At 36.3% G+C, this 20769-nt stretch overlaps 1 protein-coding gene and 1 long non-coding RNA gene across 3 annotated transcripts; one reads left to right on the top strand and one right to left on the bottom strand.

Moving 5' to 3' along the window:
* Nucleotides 1-243: 243 nt before the first annotated feature.
* On the bottom strand, nucleotides 244-17235 carry LOC146887693 (uncharacterized). 2 transcript variants are annotated; one of them, XR_014993850.1, is made up of 3 exons: nucleotides 16584-17235; nucleotides 11781-11857; nucleotides 244-5090 (listed from the first exon to the last, which is right to left on the bottom strand). It is a non-coding gene; the product is annotated as an uncharacterized LOC146887693 (long non-coding RNA). The 2 variants fall into 2 exon arrangements; XR_014993849.1 differs by having other exon boundaries at nucleotides 244-11857.
* A 566-nt stretch (nucleotides 17236-17801) lies between these two features.
* LOC114178993 (L-ascorbate oxidase homolog) lies at nucleotides 17802-19723 on the top strand. Its single transcript, XM_028065169.2, has one exon. The coding sequence runs from the start codon at nucleotides 17893-17895 to the stop codon at nucleotides 19534-19536; it is 1644 nt and encodes a 547-aa protein (XP_027920970.2). The 5' UTR covers nucleotides 17802-17892; the 3' UTR covers nucleotides 19537-19723.
* Nucleotides 19724-20769: the final 1046 nt, after the last annotated feature.

The following is a 20769-nucleotide window of genomic DNA, read 5'->3' as shown; positions in this document are numbered from 1 at the left end:
ATTAAGGAAGTGACATAATTACATGAATGAGATTGATGATGAGATGCAAGTGTAACTACATGTCCCCATGTAGAAGATTTATTGGTTGGCATTTTCTTCTTGGTTGATATTTTAGTTTAAGATGAATTAGTAAAATGACTCAACAATTGAAAAAAGAAAAAAAAAAACCTTGCTAGTTGTATATTTTCATCCACGTTAGAAAATAATATTTCTAGGTTTTCTTGTTCAAATGGCTCACATTCATGAAAATTGTCAACATCATCTCCACCCATGTTGTATAAGTCTCTAGGCTTTACATGTACAAGTATGCACCAATTTTTATCCAACTCATCGTCTACATAATACACCATTTTAGCTTCTGATGCCTTAATGTATTGCTCGTCATCATCATTATCACCAGTATGGATTAAGCGTGCAAAACTTACTAATGTAAATCCATACTCATCACTCATAATCCCTAGAAGTGGTTGTATTAGCCTAGTTACATTTGAATAAAACAATTGAGAATCGACCATGGTAGTTTATCTCAATTATGTCTACCAATCGACCATAATACGGCACACCTCCAAACTGCATTTGATTATCATTGCTACTTGCATAACTCCTTGTCCCAAATGTACCAAACACTCCATTGTTTTGTGTTTTAAGCCATAGATCACGCTTCAATATCGAAATTTGAACCCATTAACATTGTAGGCACTATATCGCATTGCACAATCAATAGGACCCATGGCCAAGAACTTTAAATCATCTGAATGGATATCAAATGATTAATTCCTTATCTAAAACACAAAAAGTAAGAATCATATAAATTATAACATACTCATAAATCAAAGATTTCTAGAGAAAATATACATACACGACATGAAAACCACTCAACAAATTCTTTATGAACCCTTTTGTCTATCATAAAGGAAGATCGTGTGCGGCTTCTTAGTTGTGTTCATATAATGTCTCTAAATTCCCTATGTGAAACATGTAAAATATGTTATCTAATGTTAAATGAAAACCCAAATATATAAAAAAGCCTTGCTCTATAAATACTTACTGTATAAATGGGTCAAGTATGGGGCAATTTGTTAGCACATGACGATGTGCTTGCAGCTTTTCCTTTGTAGATAGAGTGAAATAAGTAAAACTCCCAACTGGTTTTCCGATTGGTGGGAACAATGTACTTACATTACAAGACACATTATTAGGTTCATCATCAACACGATGCAATCGATTGAATACAGTCTCAATTCCATCTAAATATCTAGAACAAAATGTTAAAGACTTTTTAGCCATGTATCCTTCAGCTATTGATCCTTCTGCTTGTGCTTTATTACGGACATATGACTTCAATTTTCCTAGATACCTCTCAATGGGATACATCCATCGGTATTGGACGGGTCCTCCAAGCTTAGCATCTTCCACTAAATGAACCATGACCGTAAAAAAGGAAGGAGGAAATAACATCTACATGTGACACAATGTGAGAACAATTCTACCTAGTAGTTGGTCAAGTTCATCCATTTTCAAAACTTTATTACACAATTGTCTAAAAAACAAACACAAATCAATCAAAATTGAGCAAACTTCATTAGGGAGTGTCTTTCTAATTGCCAAAGGTGGATTTCTATTTTCTATAGTTCCATCAAATCTCATTCGAGCCAGTCTAAATCTATGTCTTCCATCTAACCAACGGCGATGACTCATGAAACAAAATTTACCACCTTTAATAAGTTTCTGAGGAGTTGCGTCAAAAATACATCTAGGACATGCCAACCCAGTATGTATGTTCGATCTAGATAATGGTCCACAATATAGGTGCATGCATATCAAACATTTCACTTCCATATGAATCAAAAATTTTGATGCCAGTGTTCCGTAGCTCTTTCAACTCTTCTATTAGTGGCTGTAAATATACATCAATATCATTTCCTAGAGCTCGCTTTCCAGGAATGATCATGGAGAGAATGAATGAACTTTGTTCCATACACATCTAAGGTGGAAGGTTGTACGGTATGAGCACAACAGACCAAATATTGTGGCTAGTGCTTAGATTACCATATGGATTAAACCCATCTATAGCCAAACCAAGTCTCACATTTCGAGGGTCTGAGGCAAATTGAGGATGCTTAAAGTCAAATGTCTTCCATGCTTTAGAATCTCTTAGATGCCTTAAGATGACTTCATTTGTACTTCCCGATCAATGCCAACGCATATGCTCAACTATTTTGGAGGACATAAACATCCTCTATAAGCGTGGCTTCAAAGGAAAATACCTCAACACCTTTGCAGGAATCTTTTTTCTTTTATTACTTGTAGCACCAATTGTACCTTTTTTTTTTTGCCTTCCATCTAGACGTTTTACATTTCTTATAGAAGTCCTTATTTGCGTCTTCTCTAAAATACAACATGCAATCATTCGGACAAGCATCGATTTTAGTGTAATGAAGACCAAGCTTGTTAATGGTTTTCTTTGCCTCATAGAATGAGCGTGGAATTTTAGCATGTTCAAAGACATCTGCCAACAACTCTAGTATCATGGACATTCCCATTGTCACTTATTTTGCAAAGACATTTGATGTGATACAACTTGATCAAGAACGAAAGTTTAGAATATTTATCACACCCTTCATATAAACTCTCTTGACCATCTTGCATTAAATCAACAAAATCTCCAATATCATCATTCCCGACATGGCTTGACTTTGGACCCATTTCCTTATCGTCCACCGTGTCATTACTATATTGATGATACCCAAATGCATCATTAAACCATGTCAAACATCGAATTTATTTCATTATCTCCTTGCGGAATTATACGTGTTTCATCAGTCACATTTACTTCTCTTCTCTCCCCATGTAGAAGCCACATTGTATATCCTTTTGGAAAAGGTTTAAGAATCAAGTGCTCATACACTAATTCACGATCCTTCCATTTGTTAAAGTTTCAGTTTTGACATGGACATACAATTTTCCCCCTCACACCACTATTAGCAAATGCAAAGTCCAAAGTAGTAGCTTTAGATGTAGAACGTGTTTTCTCAGTAGAACACTCAAATTCAAGTCTTTTACGTGCTTTGCGCAAGCTCTGTTCAAGTTCTGGATCCAATTGATAGAGAGAGTTTTCCAAACTAGTCTCAAAAAATTTCTTAAAAGAAATTCTTAATAAAAATAAAAATAGAACTTTGCTTGAAATATATAAAAAGAAAATTGAAGAGTACAAAAAGACACAAATTCTATTAAACGTAAATGCATAAAAAAATAAATAATAAATAAATAAAATAAAACAAAAGTGAAATCAATGAATAAGAATAGAAATAAAAAAAAATACTAACTGTATTCCCCGACAACGGCGCCAAATTTGATATTGTTGTCGTTAGGCGATCAAATTACCACTATTTAACTTTAGCAACTTCAGTATTGCCAAGTTAGTAGTGAACACACTAGTTAGGGTTAAGATAATCCTGAGTCGTCTCACAACGAATACGAAATTGATCTCAAATATTTGATTCTTATAAAAAGTGCAATTAAAACAAGAAACTATAAAAATATGGGGTTTTCATACGCAAAGAATAAGTGACATGCAAATAAAAGATCGTAAACACAATAATAGTAAATAGGTCAATTCCATTGCTTTTTCAAAATAGGATTCTTCATCGGTTATCTAGAGATGATTGTTAAATTAATTAATGTTGTTGATTTACAAATCAATCAATGTAAAGTCTCAATTCATTTGTTGGCATTCTCACTTTTAATTAAAGTACAGTCTTAATTAAAAGTGAGAATTTTTTAGATTATCCATAGTAAACTCAACCAAAGTACAGTCTCAATTAAATTTTACTATACCTAATCATGTCTATTTCTTTGTTTCCTCACAAATAGAAAACTTAATTAATCAAAGTAAAGTCTTGACTAATTTTAGTTAAAGTAATTACCTCTAATCAAAGTACAGTCTCAATTATTGGCAAAAAATTATTTAATCAAATGAAAGTTTCTAAATAAAATCAAAGTAAAGTCTCAATTGAATTTAAAAACTTTTTCACTCATATGATTTGCATGCGTTTAGATTTAAAATAATTATTTTCTATTCAATTAAGAAACAAAGGACATAGATAAGAAAAAACCACAACAATAATCAAAAGAACAAATAAATTAATTCATCTAACCTCAGAATCCAGTTAAGAATTTACAGTGGAATCAACACTAAAAGCTTAGCCCTCCATGGTTTTGATGGAATACATGATAATAATATGATGAAAGAAAGAAAATGAAAGGAAGAAGGAGAGATGTGGTGGATGACGGTATTTGCCAAAACCAGAGAGTTGCTAAGTGTCTCTCTTCTACTCCCTTAGGCCTCTTTATATAGGCTTCGACTGGACTTTGGGCTTTATCTATTGGTTGCTAAAATCTTTTATTTTTATTTAATTAATTAGCAACTTAATTTCTGTCAAATTTCCAAATCTGCCCCTCTTGTTTAACCATTTTTACAATATTGACCAGAATTTGACCAGAGTTTGACCAGTTGATTAGCTTTGACCCGTTGACTGCCTATCAGATGCTGACACATGGCAATGCATTTTCTCTCTCCAAATTTAGGGTTTGCTCTCACACTCTTCTCCATTGGCAGTTGCGCGGCTAACAGCAAACGGTGGCTGCTCCGGTGTAGTTGCTCCGATGCGGTGGTGCTGCTGCAATGGTGGTGATGAAGCTGCACAAATGTTATTGGAGACACGAGGTTCAAACTGTTGTAGTAAAGCGTTAGTGAAATGATGCAGGTGTGTTGCAGGTTCGTGAATGGCATCGGTGCCATGGTTTCCGCTATAGATGTGTGGTGGAGCGTTGCGAAAAATGCTTTTCCAACGTGGTGCATGGTTGTTCTCAATGGTGACGGACTGCTGGTTCTTCTTGGGCGAGTGTGAGTGAACGTTGCAGTGACGGTTGCGGCGCAAATATTCGAGCGCAGTGCAGATCTGGTGGACGTGTTGCAGTTGCTGCAATTGCGTTCTGCTCTGATTTGGCTCAAGCATGGAGGTTCTGGTGCGTGAAGCTGTCGGCAAAGTGCTTCGCAGTGCAGGTTCGTGGTGGCGCAGGGTGCAGATCTGCAATGGAAGGCTGTTCAAGTCAGTCTAGTTCATATTGGAGGGTGACGGCTACTGCAGCTGCCGGCATGGTGATGGAAGGAGATGATGAAAATTAGGGTTAAGGTTTCATTTTGGGAGATGGTGACATGTAAGAATATGATTGGTCAGTTTAGTGAAGGGAGGATCATGACACGTGTCATCATGTGATTGGAGAGATTTAGAAGATGAGGATTGCCACATGGCATAATCTGGTTGAGATGGGTTTAAGTGGTAGGTGGGGTGCAACTCAGTAAAAGCTAGGGGTGCAGAACAGGTTTTTAAATTATTCTTTTTCAAAATTTCTTGATTTTGGACTTATTTTGTAACTTTGAATATTTCAAATCCACATTTTTAATGACTCAAATTAAACTTCAGTTGCATTAACAAATGTTAGAATATCCAATAATATTTTATGCAACTAAAATCAATTTTTTTACGCCATTTTTACCTTACGTACTCAATAAATCCAATAACCACAAATCCTAATTAAATCAATCATTAAGCACAAAAATTCTATTAAAATCGCCAAATTTAAACATTAAATGAGGGCAAAAATTTTAACTCATCACCCCTCATATAAACTCTCTTGACCATCTTGCATTAAGTCAACAAAATCTCCAATATCATCATTCCCGACATTACTTGACTCTGGACCCATTTCCTTATCGTCCATCGTGTCGTTGCTATATTGATGATACCCAAATGCATCATTTAACCATGTCAAACATCAGATTTATTTCATTATCTCCTTGCGGCATTAGACGTGTTTCATCAGTCACATTTACTCCTCTTCTCTCCCTATGTAGAAGTCACATTGTATATCCTTTTGGAAAAGATTTAAGAATCAAGTGCTCATACACTAATTCACGATCCTGCCATTTGTTAAAGTTTCATTTTTTACATGAACATACTATTTTCCCCCTTACACCACTATTAGCAAATGCAAAGTCCAAAAATTTGTTTAAACCATTCGTATATTGAGGTGTGTTTCTTGGCATGTTTATCCAAGATTTATCCATTGGAAATAGGGTCTGTTGAAGCCAAAATAATTCATACATTATTTTAGGATAAGAATAATGAATATAATAAAGGAGAATAATGAATTCTCCTTTCCTATCTAAAGTAGAAATTTGTTGAAAAAACCATATGTATATATAATTTTTATGTGAAGAAAGCAAAGGTGAGAGACAGAAACCTACAAAACTATTATTATTGGTGTTATTATTAGTAAATATTAAGACCAAAATGGATAACTAGTTGTACCAGTAGATAGAAACTTAAACATTATTACAAATATGGAATGAATTTGAATATATAATAAAATAGAAGGATAAAACATAATGATTAAACTATAATACATAATGATGAAGGATTGACCCCAACCAAAGATGAAGGCACATGCTTAAGAAGACTAAGCATGTTTAAAAAGGAAGTTCACTAATCCTTCATCCCTTTCATTTGTGTTTGTTATTTTTGATTCCCTAAGTTGACTTAGTTGAATCAACTTTAGTTGACTTGTTGACCTTTGACTAGGTTTGACTTGTTCACTATAGTTGACTTGACTTAAGCCAACATGCTAATCTATGTTTATTTGCTTTGTAGGTTAATTAGGAGTAAGAATGTAATGATAGGTGGCGCATGGTGATTGGGGAGCATAAATGATGTGGAGGAGAGAGTAAAGCAAAGGCATAAAGCATAAACTAAAAGGCATGAAGCAAGTGTGCCTATGTACCTTTGGTCTCCTTTGTTTTTAGCACACTTTGACCACTTTTTGGAGACATATGAGACACACTCTTTGTCTCCTTTTGTGCTAGAACGAAATTAGCCTTGCACACACCATAGTTAGCTCTTTTGTCTCTCATTTTTGTAACCTTATTTGACCTAGTTTCTAGAAGCTAGGGTTAGGTTTTTGTAGAAACATCCTTAGGTATCTTTTATTTGCTTAGAGGCTCCTAAACTCTTCTATATAAGGGGTGCTCCTAGACATGTAAAAGGGTTGAACATTTTGAAGTAAAAACACTCTTGTGTCTCAACCATTTGTGAGAGTTTCCTCCCTTGGGAGTGAATACTTCTAAGCCTTATCTTGCATAGCAAGTGGCGGCACACATCCACTCATCTTCAAGGTTGCCATGGCTTCTAGCCTAGCCTTGTAGTGGCGTGCTTCTCACATTTTTACCATTCCTTTCCTTTTCATTTTATGTTTTCTTCTTCCTTTAATTGTTCTTGGTTTTCTATGGTTTATGTGCTTTCCATTTCCTTTTTGTTTTGAATCAATCCATCATCTTCTTCTCTTGAGCTTTGTGAAAGGAACCTTCACATCTAGATAGCTTGCTATCTTAATGTCCAGTGGGGATTTCACTTAGCTTTCTTAATCAAGTCACACCATATTCAATAATCTTAAAAAGGAACAAGATAATCCTCTCATCATTTGGTATCTAGAGCTTTGGTTGTCCTTGAATATGGTGTTTTTCATGTTCTAACCTTGTCTTGTGTAGCTATCTTTGAATGATCCACATAAAAACAATGCTGGCAGAAACTGTTCACGATTTTAAAAGATTAAACTGCACCTGCTCAGTGGTCCAAAAATTACGTTCTTGATGTCAAAAGAAAGCTCTGTTAGTCTAGTTTCTAACAAAAAAAGAACCAATGCATTTGGAGTTTTGTGGAGAGAGTTATGATTGAAATAGTGAGCAAAGGTCAGAGCTGCCGAGATCACCGCGAATCAACGTTTTTCAGGTTATGTTGGGTAGTTTTGGCTACTGTTTTTGTTACTCTTCTTACACCTAAATGTGGTTGGATAACATGTCTTTGGATGCTTAGTCTTTGAGCCTCAAATTCATGAGTTTAAATGCATGATAGCTACATGTTTGTGTCTTTGTGTATGTCATGTTGAGTCTTTAAATGTGTCTAACTTTTGCTTGAGTCATATGTCATATGTTAACTTGAAGTTTTCTTATTCTTGTTTCCAAGTATTTGAATCTTGCTTTTACTTTATGTCTTGCTTGATGTATGCTCCATGAAATTGATTTTGGCCTAAAACTTGAGGAACTAAGTGTTCAAGCCACCTAAAACTCTTTCTTACCATTTTATGAAACTAGTTGTGAAAAGAAGAAAATTTTTGTACCAAATATTGTCTAAAAACTGAGAGCAATCTTGCTCATTGGTGAACTAAAAGCGTGTTTTTCACTAGGTGCTATGCTACTAGTTTTCATACTTGAGAATTGGGTGATATTGGCTAATTAGTTCCACGCTTTAACTTGGTTATGATCTTTCTTGGTGTATGCATGATTTAAGACTTGAAGATGCTTGTCAAATGCTTTCCATAGAGTCTTTAAAATGTGTTTTTCTTGTTTTAGTCTTGTTAAAAGTTTTGTCTCAAACTTTTCTTCTTTAGAGTTTAGCTTTCCTTGTTTTTGTGCTTTTCTTGCTTGTCACTAGGTGTTCTTTGTTTTGTCTTAGTAGTTTTCTTTTCTTGAAACTCTTGGGATGTTGTCGCCGAATCACTTGTCTTGCATTTGAAAGGTTTTGAACAAGTTTTTAAAAGTGTTTGCTTCACTCCTTTGGTGGATTTTGAGTGCTAGCCTTGCCTTGTTACTTTGGGAGAGTGATCTAAACACTTGGGTTACATTTTGGGTTGGATTTGGTCTCGGTTTTCATGTTGTCTAACCTCTAATCCATTTATTTTGTCTCGGATTTGAGTGTTTTTGTTGTAGGAATCATGGCAAGTTCATCAAATGCACCTACACCAAACAAAAACAATACATTGATGAGATTGCTTCGGGATTTGGAGTTGTCTAGGAAGGAGGCCTTTGAACAATTAAGAAAAGACAAGGAGCAAAGTGACCTAAGAATCCAAGAGCACATTCAAAGGCTTGAAGCTAAAGAGCAAGAGAGAGAGGCTAGGAAAAGAGGGCATTCTAGGCGCAACCCATCACAAGAGAAGCAAACTCCAAAGATTCCTAAGTTCTATGGAGGAAGTGATCCCAAAGTCTTCCTTGATTGGGAAGCTAAAGTTGATCAAATTTTCAATGAAAATCATGTAAAGGATCAAACACAAGTTGATCTAGTAGTTTTAGGATTTTTGGAGTATGCCAATACTTGGTGGCATAAAGTTTGTAAGAATTATGACCAAGGACCACCCGCGGCTTCTTGGATGGACATTAAAACTCTTATGCGCGCTAGATTTGTTCCTCCCTCCTATAGGAAGGAACTTCTTTTGAAGCTCCAAAGGCTTCACCAAGGTTCTATGAGTGTGAGTGAGTACTTTAAAGAATTAAAGTCTCAAATGCGTAGGGTTGAAATAAAAGAAACTAATAAAGAGAAAATAAAAAGATTTGTGAGTGGTCTTAGGAGAGACATACAAGACCAAGTAGAGTTGTATGAGTACTCCACTCTTGAAAATGTTTTCACACTTGCCCTTGGGATTGAAATTCAATTGAAAAGAAAAAGAAGGGCAAGGAAGAGTTACTCACTCAACCACTACTTTAGTCACTCATGGAAGGGAAAGGATAAAAAGAAACATGATAAGTTCCCTTCTAACTCTCATCAAGAACCACCAAGTAAAAGTAAGTCACCAAGTGATCACATTCACCATTCCACTTCTCAAAGATCAAGTTCCATTAAATGTTTTAAATGTTTGGGTTATAATCACATTGCTTTAAATTGCCCAACCAAAAGGACCATGATCTTAAAGAAGAGTAATGATATTGAAAGTGAACACTCATCTCCCCATTCTCTTTCAAAAGAATCTTCTTCCTCTAGTAAAACTAAAATTTTTGAGAAAGACCCTATGTTATTAAGGCGCATGATAGGTCAAGATCAAAGTGAGCTTGAGCCAACTGCTCAAAGAGAAAACATTTTTCAATCTAGATGCAAAATTAACAAATGGGTTTGCTCTCTAATTATTGATGGAGGAAGTAGTACCAATGTAGCTAGCACAAGGTTGGTGGAAAAGCTTAGCTTAGAGACCATTCCTCATGCTAAGCCCTACAAGCTTGCTTGGATAAGTAAAGAGGGAGAAATAGATGTCAATAAACAAGTCCTAATTAACTTCTCTATAGGAAGCTACAAAGATGAGGTGCTATGTGATGTTGTTCCCATGGAAGTCACACATGTCTTACTAGGTAGGCCATGGCAATTTGATAAACAAACTTTACATGATGGCCATACCAACCAATACATTTTCTTCAAAAATGGGAAAAAGACAACTTTACTACCTCTATCACCTCAAGAAGTTAATAAGGATAGAAATGTAATAAGAAAAGATAAAGCAGAAAAAGAAAAGGGGCAAGCTTTCACCAAGGTGTTACTTGCCTACAAAAAAATTCTTCCAAAGCAATATGTGCATCACCCTTCCTTCTCTTCCCAAGCCAAAAAGGAAGGCCCAAAGCACAAGCAAGAGAGGAAGAATAGTCTAGAAAATAAAGATGGCCTAACCAAAGCTAGGGGTAATACCCTTAGAAATGATGGAACAAGAGCTCATAAAAGGGAGGCGCAAATCCTCCCCCAAATCAACTCAAGCTCCATCTACAAAGGCTTAAAGAATTTGTGGTCAAATTCTCTCCAAGGAGGGGAGGATGATGAAGGATTGACCCCAACCAAGGATGGAGGCAAATGCTTAAGAAGACTAAGCATGTTTAGAAAGAAAGTTCACTAATCCTTCATCCCTTTCATTTGTGTTTGCTATTTTTGATTCCCTAAGTTGACTTAGTTAAATCAACTTTAGTTGACTTGTTGACCTTTGACTAGGTTTGACTTGTTGACTATAGTTGACTTGACTTAAGCCAACATGCTAATCTATGTTTATTTGCTTTGTAGGTTAATTAGGAGTAAGAAAGCAATGTTAGGTGGCGCATGGTGATTGGGGAGCATAAATGATGTGGAAGAGAGAGTAAAGCAAAGGCATAAAGCATAAAGTAAAAGGCATAAAGCAAGTGTACCTATGTACCTTTGGTCTCCTTTGTTTTTAGCACACTTTGACCACTTTTGGAGACATATGAGACACCTTCTTGGTCTCCTTTAATGGTAGAACGAAATTAGCCTTGCACACACCATAGTTAGCTCTTTTGTCTCTCATTTTTTGTAACCTTATTTGACCTAGTTTCTAGAAGCAAGGGTTAGGTTTTTGTAGAGACATCCTTATGTATCTTTTATTTGCTTAGAGGCCCCTAAACTCTTCTATATAAGGGGTGCTCCTAGACATGTAAAAGGGTTGAACATTTTGAAGTAAAAACACTCTTGTGTCTCAACCATTTGTGAGAGTTTCCTCCCTTGGGAGTGAAACTTTTAAGCCTTATCTTGCATAGCAAGTGGCGGCACACATCCACTCATCTTCAAGGTTGCCATGGCTTCTAGCCTAGCCTTGTAGTGGCGTGCTTCTCACAGTTTTACCATTTCTTTCCTTTCCATTTTCTGTTTTCTTCTTCCTTTAATTGTTCTTGGTTTTCTATGGTTTATGTGCTTTCCATTTCCTTTTTGTTTTGAATCAATCCATTATCTTCTTCTCTTGAGTTTTGTGAAAGGAACCTTCACATCTAGATAGCTTGCTATCTTAATGTCCAGTGGGGATTTCACTTAGCTCTCTTAATCAACTCACACCATATTCAATAATCTTAAAAAGGAACAAGATAATCCTTCATCACATAATATATGAGGATAAGAAATTCTTACATTAACTTTACTTTCAGAAACTGAATTAGTTGGTGAATTTGCAAAGAACCTTCGTCCTTTTCCTTCTTCACATATTGCTGTATAATAAAGATGAAAAGGCATTGATGATTAAATTAGAGTCCCAACTGAAGGAACTCTTAACTATTAACAAACAATGAATGTAAGAACAAATAACAAAGTATGAACAAGTAGAATTTACCGACAAAAACATATATAGTTATATTGCTCTTGATTTTTAAAATACCTTTTCTTGTTTCTTCCCCTGGTTGTAAGGATTAATGTATAAAATAGTGCAGTTAAGGAAAATAAATTGGAAAGAACAATACCCCGAGTCTTCCCTGTAATAATCATTTACTATTGTTTGATAAAGTAGAGGATTGGATTGAATATTGCTCCCTATAAATTAGATGGAAAATGATATTTTGTTTGATAAATTTTAATAAATAACCATTTTTGATAAAAAAAAATTAAATTATTATTTTAGTTTTTAATTTTCATAAAAAAAATAAAAATTATTCTATTTAATAATTTTATAAAAAAAAGTTATAAAAAAATCATTTTTGAAATTCGATACGAAACCTTAATTACAATAAAACATGCCATCTCTATCACCTTTTTATTGCTGGCTTTATATATCCCCTATTCCTAAAACATATATCCATTGAACCTACCCTTAACCTTTTTCCAAGTGATCCTAACCATCTATTCATTGTGCATGTTGCTTTCATCTCACTTTTCATTTAACCACATATAAACAACTAGAAAACTGTTATCTTCTTACACAAAAATGAAAGTTCAAAATACTCATTTTTTCTTACATGAAAGATTAATTAATCAGTTCATTCCCACTGATTAAATAAATTAACTTATATGTTCGTTGATGAAATGAGTCAAAACATCATTGTTTTTATCTCATTCATAGGAAATGCCAATATTGAGAATAAAAAGATGGGTTCCACTACTACTACCAATTTCTAAGAAAAGTACTATATATATTACACAGTTTGTTTTTGCATAGCTTCACTGAATTAATAAAGCTTAAAATAGGAAAAATTGGATCCTCTTGCAAACTCTTTTAAAAGAAAAAATTATTTTAACATGCTTTTACCCTCATTTAACACGCATATTCTTATTGTTTCATTAATAAATACGATGTCAAATGAGTAAAGGTGTTTCCATCTGCCGTGTCCTTTTTTAAAATAAATGCTTGCAGAGAATTGTGGAGATAACTTCAATCATTGAGTGCTTGAATTTTTATACTACAATTTAATCTTATCAATTTAGTACAGATTTGCAAAACTTTGAAATCCTATTCAAAATGTTGAATCTATGCTACCTCTCTTCTAAAATGGCATTATCATGGTTGGAGTTAAAGCGAGAGATCTAAATTCAGTTGTATTTGATGTTGTGACATCCTTTTTTCTTTGTCATTCCGTGACATTGGCATCAATGTTTCTATGTTCACATTTAAATAAGATTCTGTAATTGTCCCTAGTTTATATCTCCTTTTTCAATCATATAAACAAGTTCATAACTTGTGTTTATTTGATATGACACTCTACATAAAGAGTGTAAAGAGATTTGTTTGATGAAAAGAATAATTAACATGAAATATTAAATTATTGTTGTTAATTAAGGAATCTTGGTATACTTTTTGTTCTATTGGTACTATGATTCTTACTCTTGTAATTTAATATTGTTGTAGGATTACAATGCAAAGCTATCAGATTTTGGGTTGGCAAAAGACGGTCTCGAAGGAGATGACCCCCACGTTTCAACCAGAGTAATGGGCACACATGGATAAGCAACCTCAGAATATGTGATGACAGGTAACTTGATTAATTTTCAATGCCAACTAATCCACTTTTGTAGTACCAATTAAGTACATTAATTACTGGTTTTGTACCTTAAAAAGTGGAACTATTAGCTGTTTATGTGAATGTGTTTGTTTGGTTTTTTTAGGTCACTTGACAGCAATGAGTGATGTGTATAGTTTTGGGGTAGTGTTGTTGCAGTTGCTGACAGGGAGAAGGTCAGTGGACAAGAACCGTCCTCCAAGGGAACAGAACCTAGTGGAGTGGGCAAGGCCAGTGCTGAATGATTCAAGGAAAATGAGTAGGATAATGGACCCTAGACTTGAAGGGCAGTATTCTGAAATGGGGACCAAAAAAACAGCTGTATTGGGTTACCAATGTCTTAGCCATAGACCTAGGAGTAGACCCTCCATGAGCACAGTGGTTAAGACCCTTGAGCCACTTCAGGATTTTGATGACATTCCAATAGGAACATTTGTTTACACTGCTCCACAAGATCATAACAACGAAGTGCAGAACAATGCAAAGGATCAGCTTGAAACAAACTACCTTACCAAGCGAAGAGTAAATTGTTTTATCGTAATTTCATCCGCTAATTTCATCTATAATCTAGATGAACTGTTTTACCAAACACGTCATAACAGTCATAACAATAATTATAATAATAAGATGTAATAAAAATGATTATTATATTGAAATGATGCTTTTAAAATCACAATAGTTTTGAACCAAATAAGGTAATTACCTTGTATTTCCCTCTCAAATATCATTCGTGATCTGGTAACCACTGCTTGGAAGTTTTATACATATACATACCAATTTGTAGACAGTTGGTTTTTAATAACCAGAATCAAGTCTGGTTCCCTGGTTTGTCCTGGGCTTCCCGGATTATGTATTTTAGTTTGAGATTGGATATCTTCTGCTATTGGTTTTCAATATGTTTTATGCAGATATAGTTTCTTTTTACTTTGTTTTTCTGTTTTTTTTTCTTTTAAAGTTTTAGTACACAAATTAAGAAATGTAGAAGGTATTCTTGTTTATATTAACATTATTTTTTGCTTCCTAATATGTTCTTTATATCTTTGAGTTAAAATCAAAAGTATCCCTCTGCTATTTTTCTCTCATTAAAGAAATTAGTGAAGACAAGGAAGGAATTACTATTGTTTAGAACCTTTTGTAATTATTGCTGTTTTGAACATTTTGGTGGTAGATATATGAAGAGAACCTTTCTCCCAAAAGGATAGGAATTGATGTATGTGTTTTGCCTGCTAAATTGGAAACTATTTTGAATTATTCTCTATAAAAATTACTTCAAGCAAAAATGTCGTAAAGTAGAGCGGGCATGTTAGACATGAAAAGCTATTACTAGCTCTGTATCTGGCAGCATAAACTTCAAAATGTTAGCTCCTTGGGTATATATCAGTCTATTCCTTTGTGGTAATTATTTTTCGCTAAAATTTATTGTGTAGGGAGGGATAACTTACATTTCTAAGTGTTTTGTTTGTGTATGCATTATTTTTATTCAGTAGTATGACTTGTTCGTCTTATCAATTGTTCTCAATAAAATTGGTTGTCATGTAGGGACTATTGCCAAAGGTGCAGCTCTATTGCATCAAGAAGGGGCAAGGGAAGTCTATGCATGCACTACGCATGCTGTTTTCAGGTATAATAGCTGCTATACAAATCAGTTATTTTTACTTATGATTTGTTAAAACACTTCTATGGTAACATTCTGTGGTGAATCTGCAACAAGGGCCAATTATCAACAAATTGTTTTCCTTGAGGTTTTAATTGAGTTCTATGTTTCATTATTTTGGCACATACAGGGGAAAAGAAACCGGTGGACGCAAGCTGTTTTAAAAATCCCCTACATACAGAAAACCTACGTACTAATGGAAATGTGATTAGATTTGTAGAAAAAGAAGTTTCTTCTATTAACACAAAAGAATTCAAATTATTCAAGGACTTTCGAGAGGCATGGACTCTCCAACAACAATCTGAGTTTCCCCTCATCACCGGATAAAATCTCCCACTCAATCCCTTTAATTATGAGGCAACATTCCTTACTTTTCCAATTTTCCCAGTCCCAATTTACAAACTATTTATTCTATTATGGGGGTACCTATCATGGTACTACTTGTTTTGTTGTTGCTGTTGCGCCTTACGCAATTTGCATTGTGTATTTCCTTTGAATTTCAAAGCCAGGAAGTGTTACACCGTTGGTTTCTCATTTGATGATTTACTGATCTAAGCGACCTAGAAATCTTTAAGTATTTGGGTATTTCTAGGGTGGAGGGAACAACCTTAATCAGCTTTCTCTTGTCCAACGTGGCCTATATTTTATCATAAAAGAATGGATGGTAGAAACATGGATTACTTCTGCTGAGGAAGTTACAATACTCAGTCAACCTTCCTAATGATTTTTCTTTATATTTTTTCCCTATACACACCTTCCTTTAGCATAAGTGACTGTCTGGGTAGACTAGAAAGCTGTAAAAGTATCTACTTATCTTGCATTGCAATCTACTACAGACAATGATGGAAAAAGTGGGGAGGCATGTTGCAAAAGTTTTTTAGCTACACACAATTTTATCATGTTTGATACTCTTTCATAGAAGACAAAATATTTTCTTTGAAAGCTACTATGCAAATCCTTAATAATCAATTACGATTGGAGATGAAAAAATAGTTGAACAAAGAAGTGACAAAGCAGAACAAACTTTTTCAGTTTTCTCCATGTTCGTGAATGTTGTGATGAAAACAAACTCATGCGTATAGCAAAGAAATCACAAAATTTGCTCACAGTTTAGCAACTGAGTAAAGAATCATAAAAAAACATATATGAAAGGTTGAGTAGCAGAAAAAGAAGTTGAAGATGATGATAGTTAGAAAATAAAAATGAACAGACATCATCTGTGATATATATATTCAATGCAAAACAAAGACCGAAACTAAAAACTAAAGAAAGTACACTGAAAGAGGAAAAAACCTAATATGAAAAGAGGAGCATGAAAATTGAACACACGATTACTTGTCAGTGGCAAATCTGAACGCTAATTGCAATGGCTATGTAACGGTTGCTTGACAGTGGCAAAATCGCATGTAGTGACAAAATCAAAAAGAGAAATGAAATTAGGGCAAAATCGAAAGAATAAAAATCAAACGTAGTAGCAAATGAAATGAAAACGAAACCGAAATTGAAACGCTGGAAGACGAAATCGGGAGATCGAAGGAGAAAAATTGAAAGACGAAATAGGGAGATGAAGTATGAAAACGAAATAGGAAGCAAGGGAGAGCAATCTTCGTTACCTTAAGCGGTGGTGGAGGAAGTTTTCATGAGACAGTGAAGAAGAACAATGGAAAAGGATGTGTAGCGATGGTGGAGGACAATAGAGAGTGGAGAACGATCTTCTCCTCTGAGAAACGACCAAGCGACAAAGGAAAGCACTGCACCTCCTGAGACAGTGAAGAAGTGAGGAAGAACGATGGAAAAGATGTGCACGGCGGTGGAGGACGGTGGAGAGTGGAGGAAGACGGTGGAGAGCGGAGAACTATCTTCTTCTTTGAAACACCTTCGAAACACAACTACGACAAAGGAAGCACCACACCGAGACACTAATGTTTTAAAAAACCTGTACGTAGTTAACTGATGTTTTTAAAACCTCCGTATATTATATTTTATTAGAGGTTATTATAACCTAATTAATTAATCCCTTCTAAAATTAAATATTTTTGTAATGTTTATTGTCTTTTATCTCCATTTCGACATCCTCCACTTCGTTCTTTCATGTTATAATAGATATTAAATTAATACTTTAAATACAAATAATCATGGGTTCATATTATAAAAAACAATAATAAATAAATAAATAATATTTTGTGAAGTTATGGTACAGATGTATTCGAAAGAATTACCAGCTAAATTGATTGGTAATCGATGTATAACTATTATCCTTTAATTAAAAGAGGTTTAGTTGAATTAAAAAAATTCCATATTTGAAGAGTTAATTAAATTACATTTTGGTATTAGAAATGAAAGTTTTTTATAGATAAAATTTCCGAGAGAAGGGGGAATGGGAAACCAAAATGGCAAAGATATATATGGAAAGAAAAACCGAAATGAAGGGATGGTTGAGAGAGAAGTTCGGAGAAAAGAGAGTAGAGATGGTTGGAGGTAGGGGTTATAAAAGGGGGAGGTGGAGGGGAAGATGAAAGCAAGAAGCCAATAACAATCCTTCTTCTTCCAATAATACAAAGGAAGGAGATAGGAAAGGGTTGAATAAAAAAAGAAAAAAAAAATGGGAAGGGTATCAAGTTTGGTGATTGGTTTGATGGCATGCCTGATGGCAGCATCAGTGCATGGGGAAGACCCTTACGTCTTCTACACCTGGAACGTCACCTACGGCACTGTTGCACCATTGGGTGTGGAACAACAGGGCATCCTCATCAACGGCCTGTTCCCAGGGCCAGAAATCAACTGCACCAGCAACAACAACATTGTCGTAAACGTCTTTAACTTCCTCGACGAGCCCCTCCTCTTCACCTGGAACGGTATCCAACACAGGAAGAACTCATGGCAAGATGGCACCTTGGGAGCCCAATGCCCCATCCTCCCAGGTACCAACTACACCTACCACTTCCAAGTTAAGGACCAGATCGGCAGCTACTTCTACTACCCCTCCATCGGCATGCACCGCGCCGTCGGAGGCTTCGGTGGTTTGAGGATCTACAGCCGCCTTTTGATCCCAGTGCCTTATGCTGACCCCGCCGACGAGTTCTGGGTCCTCATCGGTGACTGGTACGGCAAGACCCACCAGACCCTTAGGCAATTCTTGGACAGTGGACGTAGCATTGGCAGGCCCAGCGGAGTCCATATCAACGGCAAGAACGGTGGTCTTGAGCCCGCTTACACCATGGAGCCCGGCAAGACTTACAAATACAGAATCTGCAATGTGGGGACCAAGAACTCCCTCAACTTCAGAATCCAAGGCCATCCCTTGAAGCTCGTCGAGATGGAAGGCTCACACGTTGTTCAGAACATCTACAACTCCCTCGACGTTCACGTTGGACAGTGCTTCTCTGTCCTCGTAACCGCCGACCAGGAGCCCAAGGACTACTACATGGTCGCCTCCACTCGCTTCACCAAGAAGACCCTCGGCGCCACCCGCATCATCCGTTACTCCAACGGTGTCGCTCCCGCCTCCCCTGAGCTTCCCCCATCACCCGAAGGCTGGGCTTGGTCTCTCAATCAGTTCCGCTCCTTCCGTTGGAACCTAACCGCTAGCGCCGCCAGGCCCAACCCTCAGGGCTCTTACCACTACGGCCAGATCAATATCACTCGCACCATCAAGCTCGTTAACACCCTCAGCAGGTCTGGTGGAAAACTCCGCTACGGACTCAATGGTGTCTCCCACCTTGACCACGAAACCCCATTCAAACTTGCTGAGTACTACGGTGTAAGCGACAAGGTTTTCCAGTACAACCTCATCTCCGACGACCCCAATTCTCTCATCGGCGACCTCACCCTTGCTTCTAACGTCATCACCGCCAACTTCCGTGACTTCATCGAAGTCATCTTCGAGAACCCCACAAAGGTTCCCCAGTCTTACAACTTGGATGGCTACTCTTTCTTTGCCGTCGCCATTGAGCCAGGGAAGTGGTCACCGGAGAAGAGGAAGAACTACAATCTTCTGGATGCTGTGAGCAGACACACCATTCAGGTGTTCCCCAAGTCCTGGGCTGCTATCATGTTGACATTCGACAACGCTGGTATGTGGAACTTGAGGTCGGAGCTTGGCGAGAATCGTTACCTTGGACAGCAGTTGTACGTTAGTGTTTTGTCTCCAAACAGGTCCCTCAGGGATGAGTACAACCTTCCAGATACCCAGCTTCTTTGCGGCATAGTCAAGGATATGCCTAAGCCACCACCTTACTCTTCCTAAACTTGGTTTCTTCTTCAATCAGAGCCACCTCGTCGATCGCTTCAACACTTCATCATCACACTCTCCGATCGATCCACGACATATTCCTTCATTAATTAATTAGCTCTTGTAGTTAATTAATTTCTATCTTTGTGGTCACTGATGTATCAACCCTTTCCTATAATTTGAAATCAATTATATATATTCACACTCCTTCGTTCTATATCAATCACTCTCTCTACCTACTTTTAAATAACCAAAACAAATAAATCTACATTATACTGCTATATAATATTTCACAAATAAATTTAACTTATCTAAAATTAACGAGAAAAATCACTATAAAAGGATAACCCAACATGTTAGTATCGATCGATAGACTCACATTTTATACTTTAATAGAAAATATGTACTTTTTTATTAATGTCTTTTATTAATTACTTCAAATTCATTGTGTTAATTTTATCCATTAAGTAATAACATTATTAAAAGAATTTGATTTCTACGCTTACTACAACACAAAGTTACCAATGTGCCATTAATTTATGGGATGACAACCAGATATCAACTCTTTAAGCAATATTGTCTAAAAACCAAGAACAAACTATCCCTCTAGTTGTTACATTGATAGTTCTGGTCCCAAAAAATATAGGGCTCCTACCTACATGATTTGTAGAAGACATGTTAGTGTGGCAAAATATCAGCAACTAATTCCTACTTTTTCGCTGGATATTAAATCCCTTCCTTTAGGAATGAACTAACCATCTTGGCCCAAATCTCGCTCGGCCCAAATCCTGTCTGGCCCACATCATACTTGGTCCAAATCATGCTTGGTCCAAATCCTACTCGTCACCTCGGCCACCTCGGCCCAAATGCTCGTCACCTCGACCACCTCGACCCAAATGCTCGTCACCTCGGCCACCTCGACCCAAATGCTCATCACCTCGAACTCTGACTGAAGCTCGTTGTTTTATGATAAATATTTATCAAGTCAGAATCCAAATGAGCATGTTGAGGTCGGCCATTCCCTGGACAGTACATCGTCCTCCAACCTTGAGTCCTCGGCTTGGTGGGATGAAAGGTTGTCATAAACTGTTAACATATTCTAGTATAGGACAAGTAAATATATAACATGATAAAGCTGAGGTCGGTCCAAGGGAGACCTCGACATAAGATAAGTAAAATGATGAAGCTGAGGTCGGCTTGAGGGAGAGCTCAACATATGAGGTCGGCCCAAGGGAGACCTCGACATAA

Source organism: Vigna unguiculata, chromosome 3, assembly GCF_037176805.1.
Source record: "Vigna unguiculata cultivar grain cowpea cultivar isolate G323 ecotype 2 chromosome 3, ASM3717680v1, whole genome shotgun sequence".
Lineage (NCBI taxonomy): Eukaryota > Viridiplantae > Streptophyta > Magnoliopsida > Fabales > Fabaceae > Vigna > Vigna unguiculata.
Note: the sequence above shows the minus strand (reverse complement) of the source record. Positions and strands in the feature narration are given on the sequence as shown.

Bases quoted from the DNA above. Each gene is read 5' to 3' on its own strand.
- LOC114178993 (XM_028065169.2), top strand. From the start codon at position 17,893: ATGGGAAGGGTATCAAGTTTGGTGATTGGTTTGATGGCATGCCTGATG.